This window comes from Seriola dumerili, unplaced genomic scaffold, assembly GCF_002260705.1.
Source record: "Seriola dumerili isolate Sdu_G_001 unplaced genomic scaffold, Sdu_1.0 BDQW01000189.1, whole genome shotgun sequence".
Classification (NCBI taxonomy): Eukaryota; Metazoa; Chordata; class Actinopteri; order Carangiformes; family Carangidae; genus Seriola; species Seriola dumerili.
Genome location: NW_019174444.1, coordinates 2,666,159 through 2,679,964, shown reverse-complemented (window position 1 = coordinate 2,679,964; position 13,806 = coordinate 2,666,159). Strand labels below are relative to the sequence as shown.

The following is a 13,806-nucleotide window of genomic DNA, read 5'->3' as shown; positions in this document are numbered from 1 at the left end:
TTTATTCGTCCATTTTCAAAAACTTTCAGTACCTTGTTTTTGTTTTCTCAAATTCATAATCTTTACAGAATATCAAGGCCCCGCGGGAACCATGAAACATTTGAGTACTGTATAGAATCTCTCAAGGATTTTATTTTGATAGTTCCACCCGGAAGTGTTTGCTAACAACAACAGTAGCTGTAGCTACCATACAGCAGACCGCACCATCAATTTATCTTTGGAAATGTTGCATCAGCACTGCTACAATGGCGTCCAGCTAAATGTCCTGTCGTCGTCTCGTAGTTTAAGTCAAACGTTACATCACAGAAAGTTTGGAGGTGTTCGGTTTGTGTGTCTAAACTAACATTAGCTTGTTGTCTGGAGTTATGTAGCAGCTAGCTTGAAGCTGTAGGTTGACACCGACTACAGGCAGGAGACGTGAGAGAACACCAAGGTAGGAGCCAACATTTGTGACTCCAGTCTACTAACACACATGTATTATAATTTATTTCCATTAAAGTCAGCCATGCCCTGCAAAGTAAAGATGTAAAATATTATCTATGACTCAAAAAAGTAAGTAAAGCTTCACGCTGAAGGATTTTGGGGATGATGTGCAGGTGTCGCTGACCAGGTCTCACCATGGCTGACGACCCTCAGAGAAACTTCCGTTCTGCGTATTATGAGAAGGTGGGCTTCAGGGGAGTGGAGGAGAAGAAATCACTGGAGATACTGCTCAAGGATAATCCTCTGGGTAGGTAACAGTTCATATTCACCAGCACACAGATGAAGGCTGAGTGTAAACTTGGCATTAATGCTGAAATTGGTGGTTAAATAAGAAAATGTGGCTCTCAAATGTGATATTTTCTGGTTTCCAATGATCTCCTGTGATAGTCACAGCTGTATGTTTGGGTTCTGAACTATTTATTAGACAATAAGACATTTAAAGACATCAGCTTTGGCTTCAGGAGAGTTTGAATGGATATTTTCAGGCATTTGACAGATCAAATGACTAATCAATAAATCAACAAAATAAATGATAAAGTAACCAATGATAAAAACAATCATTAGTGGCTGCCCTTAATCACATGTGAACATTAGGAACATACAGAAATGGACAATAAAGGCATAATAATTAATTTTTACAGCATCACTCTTTCTCAAAATGCAGACAGACGTCTAGTAGGATTTACTAGAAGAATTTATTATTCTATTTTCTGTCTTATCCCATCTGCATAAACACTGTTTACTTATTTTTGCATCAAAACAAGAACATAATACTTAGTTTTCTCATCACATGCAACACATATCACACCAGGAACATACAGACATACATGATAAATGTATCAAAATTAGAAAATATCAATAAATAAAGAAACTGTGTGTGTGTGCAGCTTTTAATAGGAATTGCTATGTTTTCTAGTTTATCCTATTAGCATGCTCATTTAAATATGAGATTACTGCCTCGTGTGGGAACACATGGCTACCATAGTATTTGTATACTGTATATACTGTTTACACTTTAATTATGTTATCACATTACATTGTTCCACCACTTGTGTGTCCATGATTTCTTCATCATTGAGTTGTGGTTGAGTTAATAGACATGTTTTACTCTCTAACAGACCTAGAAAAGCTGAGCACCTTCAGTCAGAGGTTCCCCCTCCCCTCCATGTATAGGATCCATGTGTGGAAGGTGCTGTTGGGTAAGAAACACACATGACCAGTAAACACACAGCATCACAAGTCCTGCTCCAGGAGCTGTGCAAATAGGACGAGGTGATGTGGGTAAAATCTACAGTAGAACATGAACAAAGTTGTTTTCTTTTTATTATGTAAGCTACCTTGAACAGGATGATGAAAACCCTGTTTAGCTTCATTCAAATGAATCACTTTTATCCATTTTATTTAGTGAAAATTCTCCTTGGCTCTGACCCCTGTTCTCCTGCTCCTGCAGGCATTCTGCCACCCCACAGTGACTCTCACACTCTGGTTGGATGCTACAGAAAGGGGCAGTACCAGGACATCCTGGAGGCTCTGGAGGTCATGAGATACATCAACTCCTTCACACCCTCCACCCATGTCTACCTACGCATGTTCCAGCTGGAGAGCCAGGTACTCCCACGATGCTCCGAGACCATGCCCCCGGTAAGAATAACAATCAGAGTATTACTGTCATATCTGAAACACATTATAAGATGATGTTTGGTGACATTGATCACAGTTTAAGGTTGGGTTGAACTGTTCAGGATGTGATAGGACAGATGTGTTTTAGATGCTCGACTGACGGTCTTAAGCAGTACTCATTAGAAAACAAGTATGAGTTGTATGAGTATGGGCACATACTGTGGCCTGCTGAAGTTACTGTAATTAATGGATGCCTCACTGTTGAAACAGCTGCAGATATTTGAGGTTAGCTCTGAGCTTTTCATTATGAGTTATTATTCATAACAGGAGAGTGTGAAATTAGCGGTTAACACATAGCTGATTATACTGAAAGCCTGCCATACCAAGAGTTAAAACATCACTCACAGTCATTACCACAAAAACAAACCCTTTGTATTTTTACTACCACATCAGCAACTGGTTAATTAAATGTATTTGGGTTCATAATTAAACAGGGAAACTACTCAGAGTTACATGGTAGTGAAGATGTGTTCAAATCCCACTCAATAGGTCTCTCTCACCAACTGGGTCACATTTGTGAAATCTTCAAGTCAGAAATTGTGTAGATCTGTGAATCACAGACATTACTCTTTTTTTTTTGTTGCATTTTTTGATAATATAAAAATAACAGTATTCCTCTGTATTTTTACATCTGAGTGCTACAGTTTTTTGTTATTTTGAAAAATGATATGTTGATATGATATTCTGCAAGTCTATTTGTTTATGTTGTGATAGACAAACACTGTCACTGTTCTTCATAGGCTGCTGATACTTGAGTTCCTTCCTTCCTTAATTCTCTGGTGCTGTAACGTGTGATGTTGTGTTGTTGTTTTTTTTTTCAGGATGAAGAAAACGAGGACTTCCTCTCCATCAGCAGAGCCATGGAGGAGATCGTAGATGATCCCGTCGACTGCTACTGGCTGATCAAGTGTTTCGTCAATCAGTTCCACACAAAGTTTGGAGACTCAATACCTCATCTTGTAAGGACATTTGACATCGGCAAATATTAAGTTTCAAAGCAACTTTACTCTGAAAATAGTAACAAATAGTAGTAGATAAAAAAGATTCTCAGAACAATAACTTTAAGCTACATCTTGTGACCTGCATCAGTGGATGAAATATGCTTCAAACTATCAGAGATTTCTAGTAAGTAAACCTTATGCTAAGAATCATTGCTCAAAAGCAAATTGATTATCAGAAAAAAATACAATAAAAATCTGAATTTATCATAGATTAAAAAAAACAACATATCGAGTTGCTGCTTCCGACAAAGATTATACTGTTTTCTAAGGCAGCAGCTGCAAATTCGAGTGTTGACTGGTTTTAAAATTCACAACACTGGTGTCATTGTTCACTGAATGAGACGGTCTATATTTATAAAGCCAAATGAATTGAAGGCCTTGTATTAGGAGGTCAGGTTTTCAGGAGTTACTCTTCATTCAAACTGAAGTATTTCCTTTATAGTCCTGCTGTAATTTTGACTGTGCGTCACGGCGCTCAGAGACACAAAGCGAACGAGGAATCATGGTGTAAATTTTGTTTATGAAACGCCAGAACTGATGCGACGACATTCTCATGACTCAGGAGTTTGGATCACATTATTTTTTTATGTGCGTCACCATGAATTAGGACTTTGTTGTTTCCCTCCTGTTCTGGTCTATTCTGGTGCAGCCGAAGAGCCTGGAACATTATCTGAGTCAGGAGGAGCCTCGACTGCTCAACCATCTGAAGAACACCGGTGCTCTGGCTCAGCTGCCCCACGGCCTCTGGTTCAGACGCTGCTTCGCTGGCTGCCTGCCCGAGTCCAGCCTGCAGAGGTCAGTTCACTGTTGGCTGGGAAAACCTGGTTTCCTTTGTAGCATGTGTTAACTCAACGAAGATAAAAATATTTTTTATAGCAACCTAGGATGTTGCTATAATAGATTATACAATAAGCTTCATGCCTGGATCTGTGCTGCTAGCAAACTACAAAGAGACAAAAAAACAGCAGATGTCAGAAATTTTTACCCCCAGGCCTCTTCACACATTCAGATTCAGAATGGCGTTTTTTTTCTTTAGCCTCTCATGAACCTTAAGGTTCTTCTCCAGACATGTTTTAAACTCTGTAAAAATCCTCTGCTATGATTAATATTTAGTTTAACATGGTTTTCACACATAAAAAGTAAAAAACAAAATTGGAAAACTGGGTCTGAAGCCTGCCCACCTGCTTGCTCCAGGTGAAAGAGCAGAGAGTATCAAGATGGAACATCAGAGACTCAGCCACATGTTTGAGCCTCAGTCAGACCCAGACTCAGATGAGGAGTCTGTTGAGACCAGAACCAGAGACTAGCAGATGTATCGGAACGGTTAGCGCAGTTAGCATCTTTAATTTGTTTATTAGGTTTACTAGCTTGTAACTGGCAGCGGCTGACACAGTGTTAGCGGTTTTGCTAATGCTAAATCTTGCTCACTGTACTGACAAGGTTTCAGGTTTATTTAGCCCTGCTCCCCCTCCCTACAAGTTGACAGGATTGGTTCCTTAGGTTTATGTCTACACCTGCATGATATGAGGAAAATTTGCGATGACACTGTTCAATATTGCAATGACGATGTGACTTGCGATAAATAAACAAATATTGAAGTGTGCATATACAGTTTAGCTGAGCGAAGCTGAATGGAGAACACAGACAAAGGTCACTATCGGTCATCTCCTCCCCAAAAGTTTGTGGCAAATGAAATGAATGTAGGTTTTGTACATGTTTAAATCATGTTGAACAGGTGGTGTGATGAAGGACCCTGATTGCTTTCGTACTGGCAAAGGTTGTGATGACACTCACAGAGCTACGACTGTAGTTGTTGTCAGCTCCTCAGTGTGTGGGAGGCTGTAGCCCGACACGCGGTAGTTTTTTTTCCGGTTCATTTGGCTCAGGCGCTGTGCCTTGAAAAATCTAATCTACATACCCCAAGGTTTTAATTCAGATGTGGAAGCAATTTGTATATGTGATAGTATAGTAAGGTGTAAAAAATGTTATGTCATATTAAGGCATAAAATGTCATATGTATTTTTATATATCTGTGTAAACACGTCTGAAAGCTGCAGACTCAGAAAGAGTCTGTCTTTTTAATCTGTTGAAATATTACCCACTTCCAGGCTCCCAAACATTCAACCTTCACACCTTCTGAAAGTTAAGATGTCACTTCCACAGTCCTGTTATACACTGAAGACAGTTGTTATGCCCTCCTAACCTTAGATTGGTCAATATAACCAAATCCTTTATATTTTTTTAGGGTTTGGGACAAAGTGATCAGCGGCTCCTGTAAGATTCTGGTGTTTGTTGCCTTGGAGATTCTGCTGAGCTACAAGATTATGTTGATGGGCATCAACAGACCTGAAGGCATGGTGAAGTTCTTGTGCAATGTGAGTAAATGAGAATACAACACTATTATGTATGTGTTCCTCTCGGTAGGTGCGTTTGTATAACCTCTGTAACGTTTTCCTTCCAGATTCCACAGGAAAATACGGACGCCATCGTGACTAAAGCCATCGACTTGTGGCATAAATACTGCGGCACCCCGATGCACGCCGTGTAGCTTCACAGACTTCCAGACAGAAGTGAGAAGCTTTCCCAGAACCCCTTCAGGACTCCTTAACTCCACTGAGACAGACTGTGGCGTTCACTGTCCGTGGGGCTTTGTCTCTGCTTGACTGAACTGAAAACTCATCATGGGCTTCTTTTGATAAGCCCATGAACTGTGGAACCACTTGCCATACTTGACCAGTCGATTTCCAGCTTTCCCCAAAGACTATGACAAACTGCACAGGGGAAGGTCAGAGTTGGCAGATACGGACACAAAGGAGATCACTGAAGCATGACGTTTGATGATAACCTGATTGTAAAAAGACAAAGAGGCGTAAACTTATTATTTTTTAATAAGTTTCTTTCTTTAAGAAACTGCATACATCATAGAAGACTCACAATAAATTAATACCCACATGCAGTTTTTCTGCTTTACAAAAAAACATTTGAAAAGTCTTGCTTACTTTCTTTGCTATGTACACGTCTTAGATTTCTGAGAATATTCCTCTCTCAAAACATTTTAATGTACAAGCGACAGTGATATTACTGACTCTTGTACACACACACACACACACACACACACTCTCAGTCATAACACACACAACAGAGCAACAAGTTCTCCCAATAATATTGTCAAAACTGCCAATTCATGGACTGAATATATACTGTAAACAATAAAAAAACAAAAAGTAAGGTGGCAGGGTTTCCATATCTTGTACCGCACAATGACGTATAAAAAAAAAAAGAGGTTTTATTCAGCAGAGAGTTCGGCAACATTTTACTGTGTCTACAGATAATATTCTGTATCAAATGAATTGAGTGAATTTGGCAACTTTTAAATCCCTGTAAACAAAACTGTAGGCACAGCGAGACGGTGGATTACTGAACTCTCAACAGCAGTCGCTCTGGGATGCATTCAAGGTCATGACTTCTACAGCAAGTCAAGTTGCTTTGGTTTAAACCAGGGATTTGAAGTCTGAATCCAGGAACTCTTGAATGCAGCCCATCAACAGATGCACAAATAAGGAGAAAATCTGAAATTATTGCTCAGTTGACTGATGTGAATGCATTAGGAGCTCATCATTTTCTTTATTGTTACTGGCTTTTAAGAAGCATTATGGGATGTTGATTAGGATTTTAGGAGATTTTGGCTTCAGGTTCAGCTGCCTACAACAGCATAAGCTGTGGTAAATATTTTCATTCCTGTGGCTAAATGAGATAAACGGTCATTGAGATGTCATCTGTAGAATAAAACTGTGCCAATACAAGCACGCCCCCAAGGAAAGATAGAGTCCGGTTGAGAGAGGAGAGTGAGAACATGGTGAAAGGCAAGAAAACAATCCCTGTGTAAGAAAAAGAAAAGTCCCATCTTCACCTTCTACCGTTCCTGTCCTTGTAATTGGCAGATTCTGTGTTTGACGTCCAGAATCTTTATTCAAAAACAAAAGTGCTGCAAAGGAAACGTGTCGCCGCCTCCTCATCATAAAAAAAACGACAATTAAAAGCTTTTGAATATCAAGAAGCCTCTAAAATCTCCACTGAGCGGAGACGCCAGCCGAGAGGGTTCAATCCACCCGAAAGTTCCTGTAATGGTTCAAACTCTCGTTGTGTCGAGTCCGGTCTGTCAGACTGAAGTCGACGCTTGGGGGTGGGGGGGGCTAGTAGCAGTCTGAACGCTTGAGGCTTCAGTGGGAGGAGTACAAAACCATGGCTGAGGTCTGACTGAGCCACTTTATGGCCGATGGAACCTGCGAGGAGAAAACAACGACAAAGAGAACGTGAGCAACATTTGAGAAGCAGGTAGGTTTGGAAACCAGATGAATCGTCTTTCAAATCTACACGAATCTCCTGCCTTTTCATGAAGAGCACAGGTGAAAATATTAAATATGCCTAAAACTAATGACCAAATTCCAATCAGTCTCTGCTGCTTTTGGGGTTGATGCTAGTGTGCTATACTAGTGCAAAAGTCAGCATTGGTGGCTCTGCTGTTTTTGCCAAGTGGGAGATACTGTAGCTGACAGAAATTCTCCAACTTCTCAGACTAAACCATGTGGCTGATTTCAGCAGTTTCACACAGACAAACTGCAGCTTTGACTGATACAGGTTAAACCAGTTACAATGTAATCTGAGATTCGTAAACCCTTTGAATTTAATTACATGACCTTTCCTCTAGCGCCACCCCCAGGACAAACTTTACAATTTTGCCCCACTTGTGATAATGACCTAAGGCTATGTCCACACTAATGTGTTTCCATTTTAAATCAGTGTTTTATAAATGAAAACTATCTCCGTCCAGACAAGCTGAATTCGCATACATACATGAGCAGTCACGTGCACTGGGCATGTGCGAGCCGGTGTAAAAGGGAAGCAGATTGTCGACTCTGCAGTTGATAAGTTGCACAAAATACTCTGAACAAGGAACAGCAAAGACAGCTGTAGCGTTAAAATACTAAAATTAAGTGAACAACAGCTGCCATCAATGACAACAAGTTCAGTAACGCTTGTAATAGCCATGTTGCATTCACTGGTAGTCTTGAGCCAATCAGGGAGCACGCACGGGGGTTTCTGTCATCGTTTCCAAAAGTCTCTGTCCAGACTAAAATGCCACCCCGGAGCTTTCAAACTAAATCGGGTTCAGCAGGGTTTCCACAACTCTCCGTTTTAACGGCTTGAAAACTCCAGAGTTGCTTGGATGACAGACATAAAAGTAGCTAAAGAGATGTGTTTTAAAACTAAAACTATCAGTGTGAATGTAGCCCAAGACATGCTAACTCTATAACGTGTATCACACAGTTAGCTCTCTGAATGTGTTGGTGGTGTGGTTGTAGTCCTCGAGTCTTCTCACCTGGTCAGATGGCGACTCGACTCATGCACTTCCATCTCTGTGCTTTTGAACTCGTTTAACTCCTTTCTTATGGCGGCCTGAGCGACACACAAAAACACACACATATTTACATAGAGTCCATGCTGTGTGTTCAAACAACTTGAATCCAGAGTGAACCACGTCTTTAAGCTAACCTTATCAGCAGCTGTTAGCCGAGTCCACGGCTTGTCCGCTCTCCTGTCGTAGTCCTGAGCCTCGGCCACCTCCACGTAGTCGCTGAAGCGGATCAGGATCTTCGCTTCCCTTAGCTCCTCCACTGTCGGCCTCTGGCTGAGCTGCAGGAGGTGGAGGAAGAGAAGAGTGTTACATCCAGCCATTATTAAAATGGATACTAGGGAAGATGAGTCTGTGCAGAAAAGGAAAGGATAAAACTACAAACATTACGACTGTGACAAATTATTCTTTGCTTGAAGGCTCTGATTCAATCTGCACAGCGGCTTAGGATCCTCATATCACTCCCACAGCTGCTGACACAAAACGGGTTCAAGTGTTTTTTCCTACTTAGGTCTTATGTTCCTTCATTCATTCATTCATTCATGAATGAATATTCCCTTTTATCCACCCCGTTTGTGCCTGTAACTTTGGTTAAGTATCTCTTCTACTTATTCTGAGTTATCTTTCAATGGAGGTCAGAGTTATGACTGAAAGAACAGAAGAATTTTGGGTACATTATTTTTTTGGAAAACAAAATGATAATTCTCTTGTCTGGTTAAAAATATGGTTTTAAAATCAAAAAATGTATATTTTAAAAACATTTTAATGATAGAAACTTTAATGTTGAAAATCTGCCTCTGGAGATGGATCAACTTTGAAGAACATATATTTACTGGGCTATATATTATGATTGTCTGTTATTATCTGAAATTTAGCACATTCACCCCACGATTTGTTTTTAATACAAACAGAAGAGTGAAAATGTCCAAAAATACTTTTCACAGTCTTTCCATTTTACCTAATTGATCCCTTTTTGAGAAATTGACTCAGAGACAAAACTAGAAAAGCAAATTATTTTCAAATTACATTACATTTACATATTACACAATTTCTAAAACAATAAAAATGAAAGAAATCCAGATATTGATCGGCAGTGGAACAATGGTTTTAGCTTTACTTGGGTTTTACTCTATATAAATTCAGATAATCACATATCATTCATTATTGCTGTGGCAGCTGTTGTGAACCCCTTATCCTAACCTTTTTTCTTTAATTAACAATTTACTTATTGAATTTCCCTAAATACAGAGCAGCCTACAAGAGAAAACACAGTGGTAAAGCATCAAAGATAAGGAAAAAGAGAAAAAAAAATATATAAAAAAAAATTAAAAATTAATGTGATCCCTTAAGTCCATTCACCCCAACCCATACAAAAGGTACAAAAACATAAGTACCAGAGGACTGAAAAAAAAGGGGGAACGTTTAGTGAAGTTAATACCAATTCCATACACCAAGTTTCAACTATACATACATCCACTGATGCCTGTGTGTGTGTCAAGTATATCTCATTGTTAGCCCACAGCAGACTGTGAAATATTACCCATATAGCTACTAAAATCGGTACCACTTTACAATAAGATGACCCTTATTAAGGATTTATGAATGGTTTATAATTACTTCATTAATTAGCTTGTTAACACAGTTATAAATAATAGTCACTCATTAGTAAGAGTAATGAGTATGAAGCATGAACTTGATCTTGCCAAATAGACAGTCTGCATCAATGTATGAAAACTGTGTTATAACTTGTTTTTCATTGTTTATTTATGATTTATAAAGTGTTAACAACCCAATTATAGACCATTTATAAATCCTGTATAAGGCTCGTCTTATTGTAAAGTGGTGCCCTGAAATCAGCTCAGCATTGATCATAGAGATGTGGCTTTCTTTTGAGGTTAAACATGATTTTTTTATGATGCCACGTGCATGAGGAAATGTCTTGAAACCACACCCTTACCTTAACCATCACAACTGAATCCCCAATCCTAACCTAAACCTAAACTCTAACCCTAAAACCAAGTCTTAGCCCTCAAACAGCCCTTTAAACTGGTCGGGTCCACCAGTGTATTAAAACAAGCCTATGCACACACATAGAGAGTAAGAGGATGATGTAACAGATAATTCTATCATTTTTTCAAAAGGGGGGCTGCAATATGAAGGATGGCAGTTCGGTCACCACGGCAACCATGCTCATATCTCCATCTCTCCTCTGATCAAAGACTCTCAGACCGTCTCTCCTCCATCTTACCTTTCTGGACAAATGTCTCTTGATCTCCCTTTTTTCCTCCTGCTCCTCCAGATCATTTCGAGCTGCAGGGGAAAAAAAAAACCATGATCTCACACACTGATGATTGATGTTGGTCGTTTTCTCTCTCTGTCTCTCTCTCTCTCTCTCTCTCTCTCATGCTATGCAAAGTGACTTACGTTTGAGAATGTTCCTCTGCTCCAGCTCCTCTGCTGTCGGCCTTTGACTCAACCGCCTGGAAAATAAAACATATCTATTTCAGGAAACCTATTTTTATATGATTTTAATGTTCGTGTGCTTTCAGATGTTCACCGTGCTCAAACAAAATCTTATACGAGGCGGAGATTTTACTCTTGCAGACAGAGCTGACTGTGCATGTAATATCATTTTTTATGAGGCTGTGATGTTGTGAATTTACAACAGTGGGGTGGGGGCGGGGGTTGAAGTGATTCAGACAGCTGAGCAGAGATTGATGGTGAGTGAGGACAGAAGGAGCTAAAGGACAGAGCTCTTCAAAGATGGCTGACAACAAACTCGCAGTGTATTTTGTTTTTCAGAGTAAATGGCACCGATGTGATCAGGATTTACATTCCATTGGAAGAGTTCAAATCAAAATCAAATCATTTCCAAGTGATAAAACGTGATGTGATGTATTGAAATAATGGATGGAATGGATAAAGGGAACATCATAAATTCAACCGAGGTGTCGGTTTAACCACTTTATGTAAAACTTGTATACAGTATGTGACATCAAGTGGTGACATAAGGTCAAAGATGAACTTAATGTCTCCAGAAAATATCTCAATTAAATCATGTTCTACACGTAAAATTCAGTTGGTGCTGAAACAGTTTAGTGGCTTGTTAAACGTCCTCTGGTTCCACCTTCTTAACTGTGAGGATTTGTTGTTTTTTTTCTGTTTTGTATCATTGAATCTTAAATATCTTTTTGTGTGTGACTGTTGGCAAAACAAAAAGAATCTGAGCACGTCCATCAGGCATCTGACCAGGAAACGAATCTTGCAACTGACAACCTCAACACTGTGTATTTAGTGTTGAAAATGAATTACAACTGAATTTATTCTATTGGACGAACATATATGACTTTGAAAACCGTCTTTCTGAATGAATGTGGTCTTCATTTTCAGTTTACTTCCAATATATATATTTTTTTGAGTTCTCAAATTCAGATTGAAAATAAATGTGCCTAATAATCAAACGATATATTCAAGTAGCTCAGTCTCAAAAAGCTCAATTCATCCCAAAACAATATATTTTGTTACATAAATTCATTTTTTGAAGTAGTTTCAACTGATAGTTGGAGTTATTTTATGTGGGGTCGTGTGAGGTATTTATCTATTGTCAGTATAGATTCAGATCAGTGTTTTCCCAGCTTTGAGAGGCAGCAGGAGCACTGGTACAGAAGCGGACTGCAAAAACATGTTTTAGACACTTTAAAAAAAATCCCCACAGAAAAAAAGCCAACATCAGTTGAAGTGTATGCTTTATTTTGAGGCTAAAACACATTTTTGCACTCAGCTTCTGTACCAGTGCTCCTGCTGCTTCTCTAAACTGGCAGCGTGCTGATCTGAACCTGCTGTAGATAATACACTGAGCATAGATAAGTACCGCACACAACCCCACGTCTAATAACCATGAACTATCACTTTTAATGGTTCTACATTGGGGATGATTTATGATTGAGATGTTATATGACCGCACGTTAACTGTACATCCACTGTCTTGATCCTACATCTTTAATCCCTCCCCTCCTCTCAGCTCTTCCTCCTCCCTCCATTAAGACTCATCATCCATCATCTGCTCCCTTCAGCAGCCAGGTCACATCTACCATAGCTCACGTGGGTTAAAGCTCTTTGCAGGTGACTGGGTGGGCCTGTGTGTGGAGGTGTGTGTGTGTGTGTGCATGTGTGTGTGTGTGTGGAGGTGTGTGTGTGTCCATGTGTGTGTTTCAGGCGGCTCACCTGGTCAGTTTGGTGGCCGTCTGTTGCCGGGACTCGAGTCTCTCCTGGTCCGACTGCAGCGGCAGGATGTTCTTCTCCTCCAGCTCCCTCTTCGATGGACGGTTACTCAGCTTGATGGCCAGAGAGTCCTTCCGTAAGACCTTCATGGCCAGTGTGCCTGCAGTCATCACACAAAGAGGGGAAGACATGTGTTGTGTTGATATAAAGTGTCATCTTAGCTATGCAGATCCAGACTAGTGAACTCTCACTTCATAAAAAGAGCATAGTTTTGCTTGGGTTATTTATGACTGTTGTCCTAATTTTGTTGCATTTCATTGGTTTTATTTCAGGGTTTCAGAAGCTAAACAGGCAGAATCAGATCCAGATCCATCTTGTCTTAAGTAACTTATCTTCAGTATCTTAATTGTCTCCATGAGCTCCAACCACTGACTGTGTTGGTAACAGGGCGAAATACAGTAACTAACATGGGTATGCATCTGTCTCTTTGACCTCACACAGGAACTTTGCCTCATGTACGGTATCTCCCTCCACACCCCCACCTCGCTGCTTTCCCTCACACTTCTGGTCTAAACTGTTGTCTCACTCTTGTGTTTTTTGAATAGTTTTTTGTGCCTTTATCGAGCCGTCATCTTCACCAATCAATATGTATTTTTTAGGAAGAATTAATGAAATGACTGGAAAGTGAAGGGAGTCACAAACCACAGAGAATTATCTCCATCTTCAGCCTTTCTAAGCTCATTGCTCCCAAATAAAATTAATTACTGCAGCTTTAATTTTTCTTTTGCTTATTGTTCCACCTTTTTTCTTCTTCTGTTTTTTTCTGGTAAAATGTGAATATAACCACATCAGCTGTTACAATCCATTTTCCCTCTTTTCTTATGCATTATTTATTATATGTATATTGCTGGTGCAAAAATATAGTAAATAAATACACTGTATACATAATGCTGAGATGAATAATTCACATCTCTGATTACAACCTGCAGCCCTGAGTGCTGCACACCA

The 13,806-nt window shown here is 39.7% G+C and overlaps 2 protein-coding genes across 2 annotated transcripts in view; one reads left to right on the top strand and one right to left on the bottom strand.

Moving 5' to 3' along the window:
- The first annotated feature begins 174 nt into the window (after nt 1-174).
- On the top strand, nt 175-6,356 carry LOC111227574 (TBC1 domain family member 7-like). Its single transcript, XM_022753124.1, has 8 exons — nt 175-433; nt 597-730; nt 1,602-1,682; nt 1,934-2,124; nt 2,985-3,122; nt 3,814-3,959; nt 5,410-5,539; nt 5,626-6,356. Exons 2-8 carry the CDS (start codon nt 619-621, stop codon nt 5,710-5,712), a joined length of 885 nt encoding a protein of 294 aa, XP_022608845.1. The 5' UTR covers nt 175-433; nt 597-618; the 3' UTR covers nt 5,713-6,356.
- A 196-nt stretch (nt 6,357-6,552) lies between these two features.
- Nucleotides 6,553-13,806, bottom strand: part of LOC111227573 (phosphatase and actin regulator 1-like) — a 34,825-nt gene continuing 27,571 nt past the window's right edge. Inside the window, exons 8-13 of the mRNA XM_022753123.1 lie at nt 12,802-12,958; nt 11,002-11,057; nt 10,826-10,887; nt 8,718-8,858; nt 8,545-8,621; nt 6,553-7,447 (exon numbers count right to left, since the gene is read on the bottom strand). Of these exons, the coding sequence (XP_022608844.1) occupies nt 7,432-7,447; nt 8,545-8,621; nt 8,718-8,858; nt 10,826-10,887; nt 11,002-11,057; nt 12,802-12,958 (509 nt within the window). The 3' untranslated portion in view covers nt 6,553-7,431. The remainder of the gene's footprint in view (nt 7,448-8,544; nt 8,622-8,717; nt 8,859-10,825; nt 10,888-11,001; nt 11,058-12,801; nt 12,959-13,806) is intronic.